Source organism: Sminthopsis crassicaudata, chromosome 2 (assembly GCF_048593235.1).
Source record: "Sminthopsis crassicaudata isolate SCR6 chromosome 2, ASM4859323v1, whole genome shotgun sequence".
NCBI classification, from domain to species: Eukaryota; Metazoa; Chordata; class Mammalia; order Dasyuromorphia; family Dasyuridae; genus Sminthopsis; species Sminthopsis crassicaudata.
This window is the reverse complement of record NC_133618.1, coordinates 49,074,848-49,096,065: the sequence shown is the minus strand read 5'-3', so window position 1 is coordinate 49,096,065 and position 21,218 is coordinate 49,074,848. Positions and strand designations below refer to the sequence as shown.

General features: G+C 36.6%; 1 protein-coding gene across 2 annotated transcripts in view; it reads left to right on the top strand.

Moving 5' to 3' along the window:
- ACSF3 (acyl-CoA synthetase family member 3) overlaps positions 1-21,218 on the top strand; it is a 233,076-nt gene that overhangs the window by 112,249 nt on the left and 99,609 nt on the right. For both annotated transcript variants that reach the window (XM_074286183.1, XM_074286182.1), the window contains exon 7: positions 19,893-20,019. In XM_074286183.1, the coding sequence (XP_074142284.1) occupies positions 19,893-20,019 (127 nt within the window). The remainder of the gene's footprint in view (positions 1-19,892; positions 20,020-21,218) is intronic.

The following is a 21,218-nucleotide window of genomic DNA, read 5'->3' as shown; positions in this document are numbered from 1 at the left end:
TTCATGACCACAAAAAACAAAAATAGCTCCCCAAATTGGAAATAACCTAAATTTGCAACAGTAGGGAAATAGTTAACTATGGGACATTAAAATAATGGGGTCTGACATGCCATTAAGACCACTGAGTATGGAAAATACAAAGAAATAAGGAAAGACTTTTGTGAATTGCAGAAGCAGAAGAAGGGAGGGTAACCTTTCAACCATAGAAAAGGAAAAGTGACTAAGAATGAATGGTCAAAGGACATTGATGAGGACTTATAGGGGAGAATTGAAAAAATGTTATGATACTTTATTCTTCATAGTTAACTATTGTAAATGTTCATTATCTCTAAGAAGCTTTAGCTGGTTGTATTGATATTTATTGATTTTTAGTAAAAACAAAAATCAGTAACAGGGAGGGGTTGAGTCTATCTTCCATCTCTTAATGGCAGTAGAACTTTCAGTGGTTATGGACAATGCCAAAGAAATGTCAAAAAGATATTTCTCCCAAATGTATAGCCCAGATATCATCTGGAAAGGGCACATGAGCTCTACAGTGTGAGTGGGCAGCAGTATCATAGATATGGGGGAGAAAGGCTTAGGATCACATAGCCTATGTTGATCTTGTCAGTTTTTTTCCAAGAAAAGTGAGAGAGGAAGAAAAAAGGAAGGAAGTAAAGAAGGATGGAAGGAAAGTGGGAGGGAGAGAGGGGAAAAGGGAGATAGGGAAGAAGGAAAGGGAGAGAGTGAAAAAGAAAAGAAAGAAAGAAAAAAGAAAAGGAGAGAAAGAAAGAAAGAACACAGTCTTTAAAAATATTAATCCAATTTTACAGAATCACAGAGATAGAAAGAACGTCAGAGTTCATCTGATCCAACTGTTATCCAACCATAGATCCCTCATATGCTGTCTCTGTTATCAAGTGGTTATCCAATTTCCACTTCAAGAAATGGGGACCCAACTCACTGCCTCCTGAGCCAACTTTTGTTGTCTCCATGTTTTCCTTTGCATTAATCCTCAATCAGCCTCTCTTCTTCTTCCACTCATGGTTCTGGTTCTGCCCTTTGGGGTCAAGCATGGCAAGTCTCATCTCTTGCACATGATCAATTTTCAGATACTTGGAAATTGCTGTCATGTTCTGCCCAACTTTTCTCTTCTTCAGATTCTCTTCTTCAACATTCCATTTGGTTGATCTCTTGAGAGCGTGGCCTCCAATCCCTTCAACATCTTAGATATCTTCTTAAGGAAATGCTGTGGGTGATTTTTCTCACATGTAATGTCCAGAACTCAAGGCAAGGCTCCAGAAGGAGTCTCACTAGCCAGAAAACTAGGATTATCGCCTCCTTATAGAAGCCTCTTTATATAAGGGCAGCTAGGTGGATAGAGCACTGGGCCTGGAATCAGGAATACATGAATTCAGATTGGGCCTCAGACACTCACTCACTCTGTGATGCTGGACAAGTCATTTAATGTCTGTTTGCCTTAATCCACTTGAGAAGGAAATGGCAAACCACTCTTCTATCCTTGCCAAGAAAACCCCATGGACCAGTATTGGTGTGCTGTGATCCATAAAGAGTTGCATGCGACCGAATGAATGAACAATAATAACAGTGTTATACCTCTTTTAATGATGCTTAAATTTACATCTTTTGGCCTCTGTTGTCTCAGTGACAACTCACGTCATAGCTTAGAATTCACCATTTCATTCGTGAGGGATTTTTTTGAATTTTGTTTTCAAATTTAAAAAGCATTTATTTTCTCTCATCAAATTGTAACAGGCCCTCCTGGCAGTTACAATTACTAGTCTGTCCTAGGCCCAACAGAGTACCTTTGACCACTGACCTTTGCAGTGTCAACTCTACTCGGCTCGCCTCCTCTGAGGCCTTCAAAGGTCTCTGGCCACGATCTCTTGAATCTATAGTTTAATAACCGGTAGCACACTCAAGAACAGCCACGTGTAATCTTAAAAGCCTTTATTATACCTACTCACCTAATGCCCTGACTTGTCAGCTCCCTAGTGAACACCTGGTCTGAAGACCCATGTGTTCACTACCAAACTCCTTACCTCTTGGCTATCCATCAGTTTGGCTTGGCTACCTCAGGCTAGGGAGCCAGGTTAAAGAGCGCCAGGTTAAAGAGAGCGACTACTGTCTGCAGTGGGCTTATAAAGGGCCTATGAGGTCACACACACAGTTAACCAGCGAGAGAGGCATCACCCATTACGAAACTATCTCAATATGTACAGGATCCCACTCACAGGACAGTCCTATATCCACAGAGAATACTTCTGGGCCACTCAATCTCCTGTTGCGCTGTGGTACCGCCCATTTAAAGGGCCCTTACAATTTCCTTCTCTTGTTTTGTGGGAACCGCATCCTTACATAAAATCAGTATCTTTTAAGTCTTTCAAAACTGTTCATTTTTTACATGTTGCTGTTACAATAAAACTTGTTCTCCTGGTTCTTCTTCATCATCATAACTAGCATTTATATAGCACCCACTGTGTGCCAGGTAATGTTCTGACAATGTTACAAATATTATCTCATTTGATCTTCACAGTAATCCTTTGAGTTAGGTGCCATTATTATCTCCATTTTGCAGCAATTAAGGGACTTGCCAAAATGCCCAAAGTCATACAGATTCTGTCTGAAGCTCGATTTGAACTCAGGATTTTCTGACTTCAGATCCTGTGCTCAATGAACTAGGGTACCACTTTGTTGCCTTCTGTTCATTTTAGTAGAAATATTTAAAAGAAAATTTTGTGATCGAAATAGTGTATTAAGGACCAGTGTCTGACAGTGGACTATGGGGAAATGTAAGTTCTCTGAAATTTAAAAGTCCCCTTAGTGTGCAAATTGATGAATTTTTTTTTTTTAATTCCCAACAGCCAGTACCATGCCAGTAGTACATAGTGGTAGATGCTTAATAAATACTTGTAGATTGATTGTGTCCCCCAGCAAAACAACCTTTATTAAGATAATCTAAGTTTCTAAATAGGGAGCAGGTAAGAAGACAATGGCATGAAATTTTTTGTATCCTTGCCCAGTTCTGGCTGGCTGCCATAGGAGTTGAGATGTGCCTTCTCAAACGCCCTTTTACACATCTTTAATGAGCAGGGTCTGAAAAGTAGGGAAACGATCCGATAGCTCACTGTATTTATTGCCTCCCCAAGCTCGCTAACAAGAAAAACTTGAACTCTGGAGTACAAAGTTGTCGACTAGATGGTGACTCAGTCCTGATTTATGATGTTGAAGTCTGTCTAAAAAAAGGTAGCATCCTGAAAAGCTCGGCGGAATCCCTTCATAACTGGTATGGCCAAGCACCACATTCTTGTCTAGGCTAATTTTGTCATGGGCAGAGACAGAGAGAGAGAAAGACACACACACACACACACACACACACAGAAATACAGAGAAAGAGACACAGAAAGAGCCAGAGACAGAGAGAAAATACACACATGCACAGAAAGAGAAAGACAGACAGACAGAATGTGTGTATATGCGTGTGCATATGCATTTTTTTTTTTCAAGATTGTTCTCTTCAGATCAACATCTTCTATTGGAGTAACATTCTTAGTATCTTCCAAGCCTTTCATCTTATGACTGGTACTCTTCTCAGGGGTAAAGTAAATGGATCTTATTCAGAACCCTTTGTTAAAGTGAATATTCTATACTAGATTCCCTAAAAAACATGTGGTATGGATGGGGCTGGATATGGAGAGTTCTTTTCTCCCTCTCCCTCTCCCTCTCCCTTCCAAACCCTTTAAAACAAAGTAAAACTTGTCACTTTTTCAGGAAGAGGGAAATAGCAGTCTGTCTAAATGACTTCACACTAACCTTCTTCCAAACAGAGAGCTTGCCTCTGGCAAGATGAACATTTATACAAACAGTAGGATTTATTGGCAAGAGTTTTTATGGTAATGGAAGAATTAGGTCAAGTTCTATGTGTCCATAAACCAATTAAGAATAAATTGGATGGGGCTTTTTGAGATTTGAATTGAATTGTCCAGGCAGTATTTGTATATCTTTGTTTCCAGTCCAGAAGTCCAGTAACTATGCCTATCAGCAATGAAAATCAATTCCCCAGAAGAGTGCCTGTCTGTGGATTGATTAGATAGCTGTTTGTATTCAGCTGCTGATCAGCACGTACCAGGAAGGGGTCATAAATGATGATTGTATTCTCTGATGATTACTGTATGTTGTGGTTCTGGGGAACCGCCCTCTGAGGGACTCAAAGCACCTTATGAATCTCATCTCATCTTTCCTTACAATTTGATGAGTAGATTAGGTTTTTTTTAAATCATTGTTTTATAAATGAAGTTGAGTTTTAAAGTGATTGAGAAAAACCTTCTCAGCTGATTGGCTGAATCAAATTAAAAACCCACCTCCTAATTCCTGATTTGCCCTAATATCTAGACTTATATATATATATATATATAAGTCTAGATATTTTATATATATATATATATAATAGACTCTTTCCTTTATCTCTGCTGGTTCTACCTTGTGAATTATGTCTTGTATTTTTTAAAAGTCAACCAAGATTATTGATGAGAAAAGTTTAAAACTATGGGGGAAATAGTGGTAGGTCACCTTATGGAAATTTTACCCAAGTTCATTGGGCACAAGGCAGAAAGAGTGTTTAACATTTAGAATCTTTCACTCTTGTGAAACTTGTCGTATGTAGCATTGATCTAAGACAGTGGTTCTCGCACATTGTTTTTGGTCTCTTTACATTGTTTCTTTTTTTTTTTTTTTTGGTCTTCCATAGTTTATTTAAAATATGACTTTCATTAACAAAAATTCCATTTACAGACTTTTTCAAGAACCTATATCTTGTATAATATAAGATAATGATATAAAGGTTGTTTGTTTTTTTTTTTTTTTTTTTATCCCTTTGTACTCTTAAAGTTATTTAGATCCCAAAGAGCATTTGCTTATGCAGATTATATTTATTGCTATCTGCTACTTTAGAAATGAAAATGTATTAATATTATTATGAAAATAGTTATTACATTATAGATCCCTAGAGAGGATCTGGGAATACTCAAGGGCCCTCAGAGCACACTGTTTGATGTTAAATCAACTCAGGAAGTAGGAGACAGGCTTCTAATTTGATTCAGCTGATCATAGCTAAGAAGTTTTTTCTCTCAATCACCTCAAAACTCAACTTTATCTATGAAACGATAATTTTAAAAAACTCTAATCACTGATCTAGGAGATTTAAGGAATAAGGGCAGTATATGTGAGAAAAAATAATCATAGATTTGGGATCACGGTGCTCAAAGGCTAATCAAAGGATTATCCAATCCATTGCAGAGATTTCACCTAAACCATTTCTCAAGGAAGCATCGTAGTTTCCCTTAGTAATCTTTTTCAGGACCGTGTTGTTCAACTATTTGAGTCATGGCCAACTCTTTGTGGCCCTACTATGGTGATTTGCCATTTCCTTCTCCAATTCATTTGATAGGAACTGAGGCAGATAGATTTAAGTGACTTGTTTAGGGTCACAAAACTAATAAATATCTGATGCTGTATTTGAACACTCTTAGATGAATCTTCCTGATTTCAGACCTCCTGCTCTATGCACTGTGGCACCACCTACCCCAAACCAATTTCTAACATATTTGTTGGTTCTTTTTTTTTTTTAAATAGTTTTTTTTCCCCAATTACGAGATAGTTTTCAACATTCATTTTTGTTGGATTTATCTCCTTCCTTCCCTTACCTCCCTCCTCCTCAAGGCAGCCAGCAGTCTGATATAGGTTATACATGCATAATCATTTTAGACATATTCCCATATTTAATATGTTGGGAAAGAAAAATCAGACCAAAAGGGAAAAAATACAAGAAAGAAAAAGCAAACAAACGAAAAAGGTGAAAATAAATAGGATGCTTTGATCTGCATCTAGTCTCTATAGTTTTTTTTGTTGTTGTTTTTTTCTGATTGCAGATGGCATTTTCTGTCCCAAATCTATTGGAATTGTTTTGGATCATTGTATTGCTAAAAGGAGCCAAGTCTATCATCTAAATTCTGTCTAATGCAATAGTAACCCATTTCTTTTTTATTTTTTTCTTAGTGAAAAAAGGCTAGCTTTCCAGCCTCCCCTCTTATAATTACCTTTCATGTGTTTAATTATAACAGAGCCATCATTATTCTGTCCCTCTTTGTTAGTCCTCTTTTTACTTAGCTTTATGTAAAAATCTCTATGTGATATGATAGATTGAATGCTGGCCTTGGACTCTGGTTATCTCTGAGTTTGGATTCTCCTAAGATACTCTTTAGATGGATGACCCTCTGAAAGTCACCGTACATTTCTCTCCACTTTCATTCTGTAATATGAAGTAACAATAGCATCTACCTCATTGGTGAAGGGAGGAATAGGGAAGAGAATAGGAAATAAGCATTTATATAGTACCAATATATATAAGCATTTATGTGATAAGCATTTAAATAATACCTGTTGTGCACTACTCTTATTTGGCAGGAGATAACATATGTAAAAGGCTAAGTACATGCTTGTTATTTTTATTAGTTGTAGTAGTATCCCATTTTCTTATAAGATTTCTTTTAAAAATCCTTTCATCATACTTGTCTTTCTTTAAACCCTTTAAATTTTTTACAGATCTCCTAAATGGAACTGACAGTAAACATAGTATTGCAGTAAGGACTAAACAGGACTAAATATCAATAGAGAATTTCTGCACACTTCTCACATTCTTCTGTGTGTACTTCTCAATTTTTTTAAGTTTATTTTTATTTTATTATTTACTTTTTTTTTTTTAGCATTCTTTTCTTTTAAAAATTTTAGTTTCAAATTCTCCCCCTCTTCTTCACTCTCTCTGTTCCCTGAGAAAGTAAGCAATATGATAGTTGATGGGATTTTTTGTTTGTTTAATTTTTATTTAATTTAAATTTTTTAGTGAGGCAGGTAGGGTCAAATGATTTGGCCAATATCACAGAGGTAGTAAATGTCAAGTGTCTGAGACTCAATTTGAATTCAGGTCCTCCTCACTTCAGAATCAGCGTTCTATCTACTGCATCATCTAGCTGTCCCAATGTTTTTTATTCTCTTTTAACAGCATGACTGATACATAGTATATCCATACATATATATTTTTATATTTAGTTTACTATCTACAGTGACCCATATCCCAATATTTTTTTCAATGCTTGTGAAAAGCTAATCTCATTTCAACCTTGTACTTCTATAGGAATGTTCTATCTTACTTCCAGCAATTTTTTTTTTTTCTGTCCTTGTTAACTGTAACTAAGGTGTTACCACTTTTACAATCTTTGCCTGGTTCATTTGGAATCTCATTCCATTGTCTCTGATGTTACCCATTTTACCCAAGATGGTGACAACTGTAGGCTTCCCAAGTGGGAAATGAAGATTCAGCCATTAAAAGGGTTAAGTTTAGGTTGTACTTAACACAATGCTTGGCACATAGAGGACATTTAATAATTTTTTCAATTGTGTTGATTTTTTTTTTTTTTAAGGTTGAGTCTTTATTTCCCCCTGTGAATTCTGCAGATGACATCATCATTTTGGTAGGATGGTGAACTCCAGAGAAAATGGGATTAGATTCCAAATTGACTAGGCAAGTTTGTAGCAGGGAGAAGATATTAAAGTTAAAAGGTGAGAGAGCGAGGAGAAGGGATGATGTCCATCGTAACTGGACAAAATAGGCCTCAGGAAGGCAAGTTGACATGATCTAAACTTGCCAAGTTGGCTACTCCATTTGGACTTCCATTAACCAGTGACTACTTTGGAAAGAAGAATTTCTTATTTCTCCTGGGTGACTGAATTAACTCCTTTCTTATAGTAGCATATGGCTAATTAGTCTTCAGTGTAACACAGTGAATAGAGGCTTCGATGTGGACAGTAACATACAGCCCTGCCATGTGGTCTATGCTGCACTGGGGAGATTTGAACTTTCTCTTCCAGTATAGATAAACTACCTAGAAATGTTTACAGCCTATTTGAAAAGTCCTATCCAATTTTTTTTAATGCAGTCTCAAAATAAATTATTTTTTAAAAGGTAAATCTATTTCAAATTACTATTAGAGTGAATCAAAAATGATAGAAATCATTAAATTGATTAGTTGGATCAAAATGCATCATTTTTATTAGCCCAGTATGATGAAATGGTTACAAGCTTGGTTATACATTGCTACAAAAATGTTCTTTTTTAATCCGGTGATCTTTTTCCTCTTCTCTCCATTTTCTTTCCCCTAAGTTGTTAGTGAGTGTGGAGGTCACATTTAGTATCCTTATGGTATTTGTCCCATTAATAGGAAACTAAATTGTGCCTGCATTTTCTTTCTGTTGGAAACAGATCATTTCCCACACATTGTACTTTAGCTAGTAACTTTGCAAACTCTAAATCAGTCTCTTATAAACCCAGATTTTTTTCCTCATAATAATAACTGACATTTATAAAATGCCTTAAGCTTTGCAAAGCATGTTGCATACCTAATCTCAAAGAGGCAGCTAGGTGACTTGGGGAATGGAGTGTGGGAAGTGGTCAAAAAGATCTGAGTTTGCTTGCCCTTCTTCTTGTTTCCCCATCTGTAAAAGAGGCTCAAATGAGATCATATATAGGGTGTCCCAAAAGTTTTGGTGAAGTCTTAAGTGTTAATAGCTTATAGTATTTAAGATAGCTTTTAAGCTATCAAAGCTCAAAATTACACCAAAACTTTTGGGATATCATGTAGGTAAAGTGCTTTGCTTGTTATTATTAGTTATTGATTTCTTTTGATCTTTGCAAAAAGTTAAATGCAATAGATATCCCCATTTCAGAAATTGATAACTAGGATTCAGAGATTCCACCTTTGCAACATCTCTCAAACACATTTCATTCTCTGATCTGATACTGCCCTCACTCTGGTTCAGGCCTTATCACCTTACACCTGAACTACTGCTCCAGCCTGCTAGGGGAGTCTGTCTGCCTCAAGGCATTCCCTACTCAGTAAACTTCAATGGCTTCCTTTCACCTTCAGGATCATTTAAATATAAATGCTTTGTTTGACATTCAAAGCCCTTCATAGCCTTTCCAGGTTTCTTACACCTTACTCCTATCATGGACATCCTGTATCAGTGGCCTCCTACCTGTTCTACAAACCAGACACTCCATCTCTCAGCTCTTTCTCTGGCTGTCCTATATTCCTGACATTCCTTCCCTCTGCTCTGACTATTGACATCCCTAGCTTCCTTTAAGTCCCAACTAAAACCCACTTTCTACAGGAAGCTTTCCCTAACCCCTCTTAATTCTTGTGCCTTCCCTTTATTAATTATTTCTGATCTATACTGTATCTAGCTTGCTGTATATATTTGCTTGCATTTTGTCCCTTTTATATTGTAAGCTCTGTAAAATCAGGGACTATTTCTTTTTTTTCTCTAGCATTTAGCATAGTGCCTCGTACATAGAAGGTGAATAATAAATATTTACTGATTGATGGGTTCATGATCATACATGCAGCTTTTAAGTGTCAAAGGTGTGATTCAGACCCAGACCTCTTCCAGCTTCCAAGTTCAAAGCTCCTTCCATGATACCATGTTGCCACATAATCATAATATGTTCTCTTTATTTATATTAATATCATTTCTGTATTGTGAATAAAAACTCCGGGTTTACTGTTAGAGAACTTCCAGAATATTATACTTCAATCACCTATAGAAATATAATTTTTTTTATGTTTAGATTGCATTTCTGTTAATAACAGGGAGTCCTATCCCTTGCTTCTGGAAGCAAAGATTAATTAAGAAGTTCTGTACTAGACAACTCTTTTTTTCCTGGCTTTGAGAAACTCAAGACTTCTTTGAGCTATCTCATAAGCTATTTTTATTCCAAGCCTTATGTCATTAGCAACCTTAGGTTACTAAATAACTAGCCCAATGCCTTAAGCATCAAAGATCCGCCCAAATTTTGTCACATTTCAGGGACCTGCCTTGTTCTGTAGCCACCTCAAAGGGTATTACAATGTCCAAAGTTGAGCCTAAAACTCTAGAAAAATCTCCTTCTGAGTATTCCTTAAGAGCACCAATAGATTCTGGACTTCCCTCCTTACCAGTGTGATAACTAGTTGTCCTTCCTTGATACCACAGCACAGGAATTCTCTGAACTCCATCAATTGCTTCTTTCTTTCTCAAGAACACTTTGGAAGCCATTTTTATATGTTATCTCATATTTACCTCAGTTTCCTCATCTATAGGATGACCTGGAGAAAGAAATGGCAAACCACTCTAGCATCTCTGCCAAGAAAACCCCAAATGGGATCACAAAGAGTTGGACAAGACTGAAATGACTGAACAACAGCAATAACAACAGTAACCTCGATCAAGCAAGGTTCTTTTTTTGCCAGATAAGGATTCTCATATACATATATATATATATATATATATATATATATATATATATATATATATATATATATATATATATATATATATAAAACCCATTTTTGTTGCCCTCTAATTAAGGAGTAAAATCAAGGCCTATAGAGCATGCATTTTTTTAATTCATTAAGATTTGACTTTATCTGTGGAATTTGTCATAACTTCTTGTTTTCCCAAAAGGAAAGTAAATCTTTATCTCTTGCACTGTTATTCAAGTGCAACCAGATGAATCTGTCTGTTGGTCGGTGGTTATCAAACACTTATCTTCCTGGATTCTGCAGGCAAATGGTAAAATTATGACATTAAAGGAGTTAAAATGTATATTAATAACCTACAGGACTATGAAATAAAAGGGATATTAATGATCATCTAAACTAGCCTTCTCAGTTTACATCTGGGGAAACCAAGGCTCAGATCATTGTAACATACTTAGTAAATGGGATTTTTTTTTAAGTGCAATGGCTTAGTTGATTCAATATACACTCATAATTTAGGTCAGCGGGATCAACAAGGAGCAAAATAAGATAGCCATTTTCCTTTAAAAAGTGGCAGAGAAAGGACTTGTCTGCTCCATTGTCAGAAAGGCATGTATATAATTAGAGGTGATGGATATATTCTAATCCACCTTCAGTCTCCCTTATGACCAACAGGCTTTGTGCTATTATTGAAATAAGTCACATTGTTTAGTTTTGAATTTAGATCTCCATGAAGGCTGGGAACATTAGTGTGCAGACCTTGTGAATCAGGTGTGAATGATTTGTAGGTTTGCAAAGCCTTAAACTTATATTTTAATTTATGCCACATCAAGGAATAGGGAATTCTGGCACCAAACTGGTGGCATCCTCTTTGGACACCAGGGAATGGTGCCAGTGACATTCTGCGTTCTGTGAGCAAAATCCTATTAAGATAACGTCACGGCCTTTCTGTTTTACTGTTTGCAAGCCAGCCATAACATCATTAAATTACACAACAGGGAGGTGCCTGCTGCCAAGGAGTTCCACTCTAGATAAGATGTGGATTGAGCCTCTGCCAAAATCTGAGTAGATATGATGAGAAATTTGGAGTTCATTCAGCATACGATTCCTCTGAGATGGAGCAGCAGGCAGGTAAAGGCTCTAGGTGCAGTATTTCCCAAAGATCAAAACCCTGCCCTCCTTTGGGGGCATGTCAAGAATTCTGTATCGATCTTTGGCAGCTGCAGGCAGAAATAATGGGTCGTATTTCTGTCCAGGAGGGAGGGAAGTCTTCTTTCTAAAGCACCAGGCATTTCACCTCTGGAGGAGGCACTAAGATTTTGGCCAGACTTTCAAGGACCCAAGGAAGAACATGAAGGGGTTTTGCTAAACATCAGTCAAAGCTCAAGAAAGATTGTTTAGGTTGTGTTCTGTGGCACAGAGACACTGCTGGGGTTCAAGACCAGAACTACCCTTGGTTTCACTATATGTTACTAGTGATTGGACCAGTTCAGACAGGGAGCCGGGCACATGCTGACAGGGAAACCTGTTTATGGTTAGTGTTTGAATATGTGCAAACAAATATATAAATATATATATATGTGTGTGTGTGTGTGTATATGTGTGTATGTGTATGTATGTATGTATGTATATGTATGTGTGTATGCATGTGTCTATACAGACATGCATATGTGACAGTGTAAGGGAGAGAGAGTATGTTTTTAAGTCTTAGGTCTTACTACATGTGCAGTTATAAAGCATGGTTTGTGTTTTGAAGCATGGTAAGGGGAGGCTTTGTGGCTATTGTTATTATATTTGCATTGATTTTATTCAGATACACACAAATCACAGTCTAGTAGTCAGATAGTATTTTTAGGTGCCTTCTGAATACTAGACACTGTGTTAAGTACTGGAAATACAAAGAAACCCAAAACAAATCAACAAAAACCAGCCCCTGGTCCCAGGAAGCTCTCAGTCTAGTGTGGGAAGCAGCATCCAATGATAATGTACAAACAAGCTACAGAAGGGATAAACTAGACATAATCACAGAGGGGAGGCACTAAGGTTAAAGAGATCGAGAAAGACAAAAAATATGTGTCTTCAGCAGAGATTAGAGGAAAGCCAGGAGGTAGAGATGAAGAGGGAGACAGTTTCAGGCATTGGGGACAGACTAAGAAAATCCTCTGAGTCTGAAGATGAAATGCCACATGGAAGGCACACATGTGTATATGTATGCAATATATTTGCATATAATATATAGACATATTTGTAAATAAATTAATGCACATGCATATGCACATATATACATAATACATATGCATATAGGCTTGGGGGAGGGAGAGTCCTTAGGTGGTCAGAGGGCAGAGACAACCGTTACCAGATGGAACTTATAAATGAAGTCTAGCAAGTACTTAGCTATCAATTAATTTCTTTAGTAGCTAAAGAGCAATGAAGAAGCCCCATGGAACAGAAAGCATGGTGGGAAGAAACTTCTCAGACAGGATCAGTCAGTGTTAAGAACTGCAAGAATGTTTGTAGCCATGACATTCTTACCAGCTGTTTAGATTTAACTCATGTCATATATGGAAATGGAATGTAAATATTGTCCTTTTTTTCTCTTCTTTGCCTGTAGTTTGGGGACTAAGATCTGGGGCTGATATCAATGAGTACAGTAGATGGGGAGTTCTTTAAGAGCAGGAACTATTTCTCAGTTCCCTCTTTGGATCTCTAGTCTATTGTTGTTTTTTTTTTCTGTCTATTTTATTTTTTTAAATTAATTTCATAATTATAACTTTTTTTTTGACAGTACATATGCATAGGTAATTTTTTACAACAGTATTCCTTGTACTCCCTTCTGTTCCGAATTTTTCCCCTCCTTCCCTCCACCCCCTCCCCTAGATGTCAGGCATTCCCATACATGTTAAATATGTTATAGTATATCCTAGGTACAATAAGTATGTGCAGAACCAAATTGTTGTTGTTGTTGCAAAGGAAAAATTGGATTCGGAAGGTAAAAATAATCTGGGGAGAAAAACAAAAAATGCAAACAGTTTACACTCATTTCCCAGTGTTCCTTATCTGGGTGTAGCTGATTCTGTCCATCATTGATCAATTGGAATTGGATTAGCTCTTCTCTATGTTGAAGATATCCACGTCCATCAGAATTGATCATCATATAGTATTGTTGTTGAAGTGTATAGTGATCTCCCGGTTCTTCTCATTTCACTCAGCATCAGTTCATGTAAGTCTCTCCAGGCCTCTCTGTATTCCTCCTGTTGGTCATTTCTTACAGAGCAATAATATTCCATAACCTTCATATACCATAATTTACCCAACCATTCTCCAATTGATGGACATCCATTCATTTTCCAGTTTCTAGCCACTACGAAAAGAGCTGCCACAAACATTTTGGCACCTACAGGTCCCTTTCCACTCTTTAGTTTTTCTTTGGGATATAAGCCCAGTAGTAGCACTGCTGGATCAAAGGGTATGCACATTTTGATAACTTTTTGGGCATAGTTCCAGATTACTCTCCAGAATGGTTGGATTCTTTCACAACTCCACCAACAATGCATCAGTGTCCCAGTTTTCCCACAGCCCCTCCAACATTCATCATGATTTGTTCCTGTCATCTTAGCCAATCTGACAGGTGTGTAGTGGTATCTCAGAGTTGTCTTAATTTGCATTTCTCTGATCAGTAGTGATTTGGAACCCTCTTTCATATGAGTGGAAATAGTTTCAATTTCATCATCTGAAAATTGTCTGTTCATATCCTTTGACCATTTATCAATTGGAGAATGGTTAGATTTCTTATAAATTAGGGTCAGTTCTCTATACATTTTGGAAATGAGACCTTTGTCAGAACCTTTAATTGTAAAAATGTTTTCGTTTGCATTAGTTTTGTTTGTACAAAAGCTTTTTAATTTGATATAATCAAAATTTTCTATTTTGTGATCAATAATGGTCTCTAGTTCTCCTTTGGACACAAATTCCTTCTTCCTCCACAAGTCTGAGAGGTAAACTATCCTATATTCCTCTAATTTATTTATGATTTCATTCTTTATGCCTAAATCATGGACCCATTTTGATCTTATCTTAGTATGTGGTGTTAAATGTGGGTCCATGCCTAGTTTCTGCCATACTAATTTTCAGTTTTCCCAGCAGTTTTTGTCAAATAATGAATTCTTATCCCCAAAGTTGGGATCTTTGGGTTTGACAAATACTAGATTGCTATTTTTATTCACTATCTTGCCCCCCTGTGAACCTAACCTATGCCACTGGTCAACTAGTCTATTTCTTAGCCAATACCAAATGGTTTTGGTAACTGTTGCTTTATAATATAGCTTTAGATCAGGTACAGCTAGGCCACCTTCATTTAATTTTTTTTCATTACTTCCCTTGAAATTCTCAACCTTTTGTTCTTCCATATGAATTTTGTTGTTATTTTTTCTGGGTCATTAAAACAGTTTCTTGGGAGTCTGATTGGTATAGCACTAAATAAATAGATTAGTTTAGGGAGTATTGTCATCTTGATTATATTCGCTCGGCCTATCCAAGAACACTGAATGTCTTTCCAATTATTTAAATCTGACTTTATTTTTGTGGCAAGTGTTTTGTAATTTTGCTCATATAATTCCTGACTTTCCTTTGGTAGATATATTCCCAAATATTTTATACTATCGACCGTTATTTTGAATGGAATTTCTCTTTGTATCTCTTGCTGTTGGCTTGTTTTGGTAATGTATAAAAATGCTGAGGATTTATGTGGATTTATTTTGTATCCTGCAACTTTGCTAAAATTCTGAATTATTTCTAATAACTTTTTAGCAGAGTCTTTGGGGTTCTCTAAGTATACCATCATGTCATCTGCAAAGAGTGATAGTTTGATTTCCTCATTATCTACTCTAATTCCTTGAATCTCTTTCTCTGCTCTTATTGCTGAGTCTAGTCTGTATTTTGTTTGCTGAGTCCAGTTTGCTTGCTGTATGACTGATCCATATAATCTTGTGGCTTGAATTGGTATGACTGCAACCCAACAAGACACATCTATTAAATCTACTTACGACCTATTTATTTTTCCCACTGAAGGTCCTTCCCACAGAGCCAGACAAATTTGAGACTATTGTTCACCTCTTCTTACATTTCATTATGGGTACTATCAAGGCTTGAATGGTCAAGGACCACAGGTGCCACCTGCTGCTACCTGTGGGGTACTGCCTGCCTCTTTGTCCAGTGGACTGTGACTCATTGCCCAAAGCCTGGAAGAGTTAACACTGGTTTGGAGGTTGTCTCAGGTCTGCCAGATTGGTGATAATTATTAGACCCTGAAGCTGGAGTCAGCTTAAGGTCCATGAATGAACTGCCCCTGGAGCAAGTTCGGTCCTTAAAAGTGGCACAAAAGGTGATAAAAGAGGGTTACTTTTTCTTCAGGTATTGTCTATTTTAATCAACTTATTTTAAAGTACATTTCTTAATATTTTCAGTAATAACTATAGGATTTGGAAAGGAGATATCAGATGTTTTCCTCTGGGACTGCTCCTCGGTTGGCTTCCCTGGGCAGAGGGGGAATTTTACTTTTCCCACAAGATGGACATTTGGTAGCTGTTAGTACCAAGTGCCACACCTGGCAGCTGGTGTCCTCTCCAGCTGTCATTTTAAAGGCTGGGCCTTTTCCCAACCGACAAAATTATTCCAATTAAGTCAGCCAGTCCCTACTGAACATGTAAACCTGAATGCTGAAAAGGCCAATGTGGTTTCTTGGCAGACACCTTAAGGCTGAATAAACCCCTTTCCGGGAAGGAGAATATTAGATCCAGTGACCTTTGTGGCCATTGAGTGGGAAACTTGGCAGAACTTATTTTGCCCACTGAGTCCAAGGTGTTTTGGAAAAAGACATGGAAAACAAGCAATATCTCTCACCAGATTTGTTCCAGTAGTCACCTTACCTAGCAATAAGATCCCTAGCAGAGTCTTCACTTCATTGTTAGGCTGATCTCAGAAAGACAGAATGTTTTTCTACCCATATTAGCAGGGAATTGAGGTTTTGAAAATATTGCTGCTAAATTTGGAGATGGGTGGAAAGAGAGAGAGAGAAAGGGAAGGAGAAGGAAGGGGACAGAAGGAACATAGAAGAGAATCAATATTGTTCCACAAGAAAAAAAAAAAGGCTATTATAGTGTTGTTATTTTTGTTATATTTACCAAGATTTTTGCTAATAGGGTCCACTAGAGAAAAGTAATTCTCTTTGAGAAGCAAGCCAGCAAGATTGTAGATAGATAATATAACTTTATAAATAGTTCACCAATATAACCTTCAACTGAGGCTCCTCTGTTGAAAGTAGCATGTGTTATGTTTGTTTTGGCCTCCATATACTATAAAGAAGACTAATTATCTTGGACAATGTGTCTCTTGGAGAATCCTATAAACCTTCTGGTTTTTTTATGAATAAAAGTGACTTCCCTATGTTCCCCTCTATATTTTTTTAAGAATTAATCTTTTCTTCAAATATTAATCATTTATTTTTTTCTCCATCCCCTACCATTGGGGGGAAAAAAAGAAAAAGAAAACAACTAAACATTGTGCACATAATCACATCGTGCACATTAGTCATGTGCACGAATGTGTATTTCACTTTAAATATTAGTCTATCCCCTTTCCATTGATAAATGGGGTATCATGCTTCATCATCAGTCCCCTGGAATCATGATTGATCATTAGCTTGATGATTGTTAATTTTACAATATTGATATTATAGTATAAGTTCTCCTAGTTCTGCTTACTTTACTTTGCATCAGTTCATATAAGTGTTCCAACTTTCTCTAAAGCCATTCCTTTTATCATTTCTTAAATCACAAAAAGGTTCCATTACATTCATATCCTATAATATGCCAATCAATCTTTCCTTGTTTGATGGACACTCCATTAGTTTCTAGTTGTTTGCCACTAAAAAAAAAACTATAATAAAAATTTTATACCTATAAAATCCATAGAGCTATCTTACAGAGAAGTAGGAGGAGTTGGATTTCTTGTTCTGTTAGGGGTTAGTATAACCATACATAATAATCTTACGGTATCTTGTTTCCATTCTATGTTTTCTGGAATGTACAGGACGCATTATTTAAATTTTTAAAAATATATTTGAAAGTCCTTCTGATCTTCTGCAGAATTTGTTGTTTCTAAATTGAATTGTTTAATTTAACCACTGTATATCTTAGAATTTACAACCTTGCACTTTTTTTTCTGGAAGTGACTTATGAATTCATTGGTATTTCATATTTTATATTGAGAAGTCCTGGGCAATTTTCTTCTATTATGTCCTGCATTATGGTGGTAAGATTTTTGTTTGTTTGTTTTTTTGTCCACTCATGTTCTGTGAGACCATTGATGTTTATGTTGTCTTTATGAATGGTCAAGGACAGTATATTTTCCTAGCATAGTGAACATATTTTCTTTTAATGTTATTGTTTTTTGCTTCTTTTCTTTTAGATTGTCCTTCACTTCTACATATTTGCATTCCATATCTATTGTTTTCTCTTTTCTTATTGGGTGAAGCTTTCTAGTTTTTCTATTCTGCCCATTATTTTTGCTATGCAGACTGCAAATTTGTTCTCATATTTCTCATTTCTCTTTATCTTCTTGCTCTTAGGGAAAACATGTTAGGATTCTTTATGTTCTCACCTTCTACATGGTCCTCTGTTTCATCTAGTGCTGTATCATTTTCCTTTATTTTGCATTATTCATAGATGCCTGAACTTGTTTACTAGATCTGCAAGACATAGTTTCTTCTGATGCTAATGTTTACCTATTGATTTATCTACTTATTCTTGAGATTTTTGAGGGTTTTTTTCTTCCAAAAATTTTTGGTAATTTCAGATTTTCGCCCTGGTTTGTTACTCACATGACCTGGAAGTATATATCCTAAATTTCAACAAAAAACAGTTTAAAAGTCCTGGGAAATTAATTGAAGATGCCAGGAAGATCCTTTAATCCAAATTGTTGTGGACTATTGCAGAATACAAAACAGGACAAGACCTTGAATATGAGCTTTCTTGGGGAAAAGCCAACCAATTAAGGGCAATACTTGGGAGTTCAGAGCTACATATCTTATTAATATTCCAACTAGAAAGAGTCACAGAGTATCACTCTAGTCATAATGTAGATTGTCCTGGCCTTGAGTAATTTTGTAATTGGAGGCACTATGAGATCATTTGCTAAGCAGAATTAAAGAGATTTTTATCTAGAGTCTGTCAGTCCATGGTTTTAAGGATGAGAAGCAGATTCCCACAGCTAGGAAAACCATCAACTCTAAATATCCTCTAACCCCAGCTTCTCAATATTTATCTTTTCCTTTTGTAAGATATTCTGTCATTGTTTTTAATGCCCCAGATACTTGTATCTCCTTTACACATTCCCCATTCCTTTGCTTATGGCATTCTACATGGCTAGAATGAATCCTCCCTTCTCAACCTCATCACCCATCTATATTCATCTATCAGAGTCACTCCCTTCAAGGCTCAAGTCAGAGGCTACCCTCTTCAGGTGAAGGGACTCTCCCTCTCCATACCATTTTAACCCTCGATGATGGTAATGATGAGGATGAGGAGGATGATGATAACTAACATTTATATATCAGACAATGTGCTTTACAAATATCATCTCTCATCTGATTCTTATAGCGACCCTAAAAATTGGGTGCAATTGTTATCGAGGTAAACAGAAATTTGCTTAGAGTCATATAACTAGTAAGTATATGAATCTAGATTTGAACTCAGCTCTTCTTGAGTCTAGGCCCAGAATTCTATCCGAGTACCATAATTATTTGTATACGTATTTTTCTCCTATTAGATTACAAATTCCTCTAGAACAAGACCTATTTTGTCTGTATTTTTTTATTTACTCTAGCTAATGTAGTATTTTGCTTCTAAGTAGTTGTTTAATCAAAGTATAATTAATTAATGGATAGTTTTATAATTCCTTATTCTCATCCTCTCTCTTCTATTCATTGACTCAGGTTTCTCCTCTTGTGACAGTTTTTCCCTCATTCACTTCCTGTTCTTAGCCCCATCTCCGTCCATGGCGCAGCGCAACTGCTTCCTACTGGCTAAAACAGACCCTTGATTTCATTTCCTCTGTGCAAGTTTGGGTTAAAAGCTGCCATCCAAATTCCAGTTTGGGGGCAAGCTTTGCTGTGTGCTTAGAACAGCATTTGAAGTTCCATAATTCCTGCAGTATAAGAAAAATCAGTTCTCTGATATTAACTGTCCAGGATCAAGCTGCAGGGTAGAAATGGTGGTAGCCAGACCCCTAGTCTATCAAAGGGAATCAGTGACTGTAAAAGTCCATCTATATTGGAAAAGTAATCAAGGAAAGAAAAGACTTAGAGTAGCTTTTGTTTTCTTTATTTCAATTCAAAATCTAGCAAACTGAGGATGTAGAGAAAGGCTGCTGAAGGACCTCTTCCGGACACATAGGACACATGTACTCTGCCCTCAAGTAGTTTACAATCAGTTATCCAGAGCTTATTGCCTGTCTTTTCAAAGTGTTCTTCCCCCTGCTTTTCTATAGGTGACTGTGGGCTTGGAAGACAAAGAAGGGGAACTTTTGGTGAAAGGTCCAACAGTGTTTAAAGAATATTGGAACAAGCCTGAAGAAACCAAGAATGCTTTCACAGCTGATGGGTGGTTTAAAACAGGTATGACCCAGTTATTCTTTTCGTATGCTTAATTTGAAAAAGAGATTCACTGAGGGTTGGTTTAGGCAGAATGCAAGGAACACTGGCTCTGTGGTCAGAAAGCCCAGCGATGAAATTTATTGGGTGTGTGATTCTGGACAAGTGCCCTACTTCTCTGTGACTCTGTTTCCTCATTCATAAAATGGGTACAGTAGTACTCATCCTACCTCCCTAACAAGGTTGGCAGGAAAGATTTTAAACATGTACACATGCACACACAGAGTGTATTTTTTTTTTTTTTTAATTTTTAAGTCCCAGAGTCTTAGTGCTATTTTAAGCTATTAAGATATATATGTAAAAAAATAAAATTAAATAAATTTTTAAAAGATATATAAGCACGCATATACAGAAAAAAATGAGTTTAGTTTTAAGCTTAAAATCTTGTATGTATATACAGACACAGGCATATATATATATGTATGTATATATATATATGTGTGTGTGTGTGTGTGTATGTATGTATGTTTATATACATGCGTGTGTTAATATATTCTGATGATAATGAAGAAAAAGGAAGATCCTAGATACTGTCTTGCATCTTTTGCATTCTTTTTGGGGAAGCAGCCCTAGATTTCCTCTCAGAACATCCCTGAAGAACATAGGCATTTAGTGGAAAAATGATGACCAGATGAAGTGAGAAGACCTAATTTCATGGAGCAAGATAAAATGAAAGTGTCTGTGATTGACTCATGTGTGTCCTATCTATGGGTTTTTCTCTAATACTTGATTCAAAATGGAACCTACTCCAGGAACACTAACCCTTCTGGTACCTGAGAACATAACTTACTTTCCATAATGGACATGCTTTCTGAAAAGGTGTATAGAAATTCAGCCATTTTGATGTACTACAAAGAATCCTCTTGAAATGCAAATGGTCACCCTGAGTGATGCATCCTTAACTGACTTGTGTCGGAATTGCTCCTTTCTTACATCAGTGCTGTTTTTTAATTTTGCTTTTAAAAGAGAGGCAGATCTACATGAAGTGTTGGTGTCCCCCTTTATGGGTCATTTTGGACTATAGGGGCTTGTTTATCAAAGATGTCAAATCAGTGAGATCACCTTGTGGGTCATTTCTTGGTCTTCTCTTTGATTCCCACTGACCCCTGATCCCAGTGGAATAAGTTTTAGGTCTGTTTCTTAATAACATCAAAAACTTCACA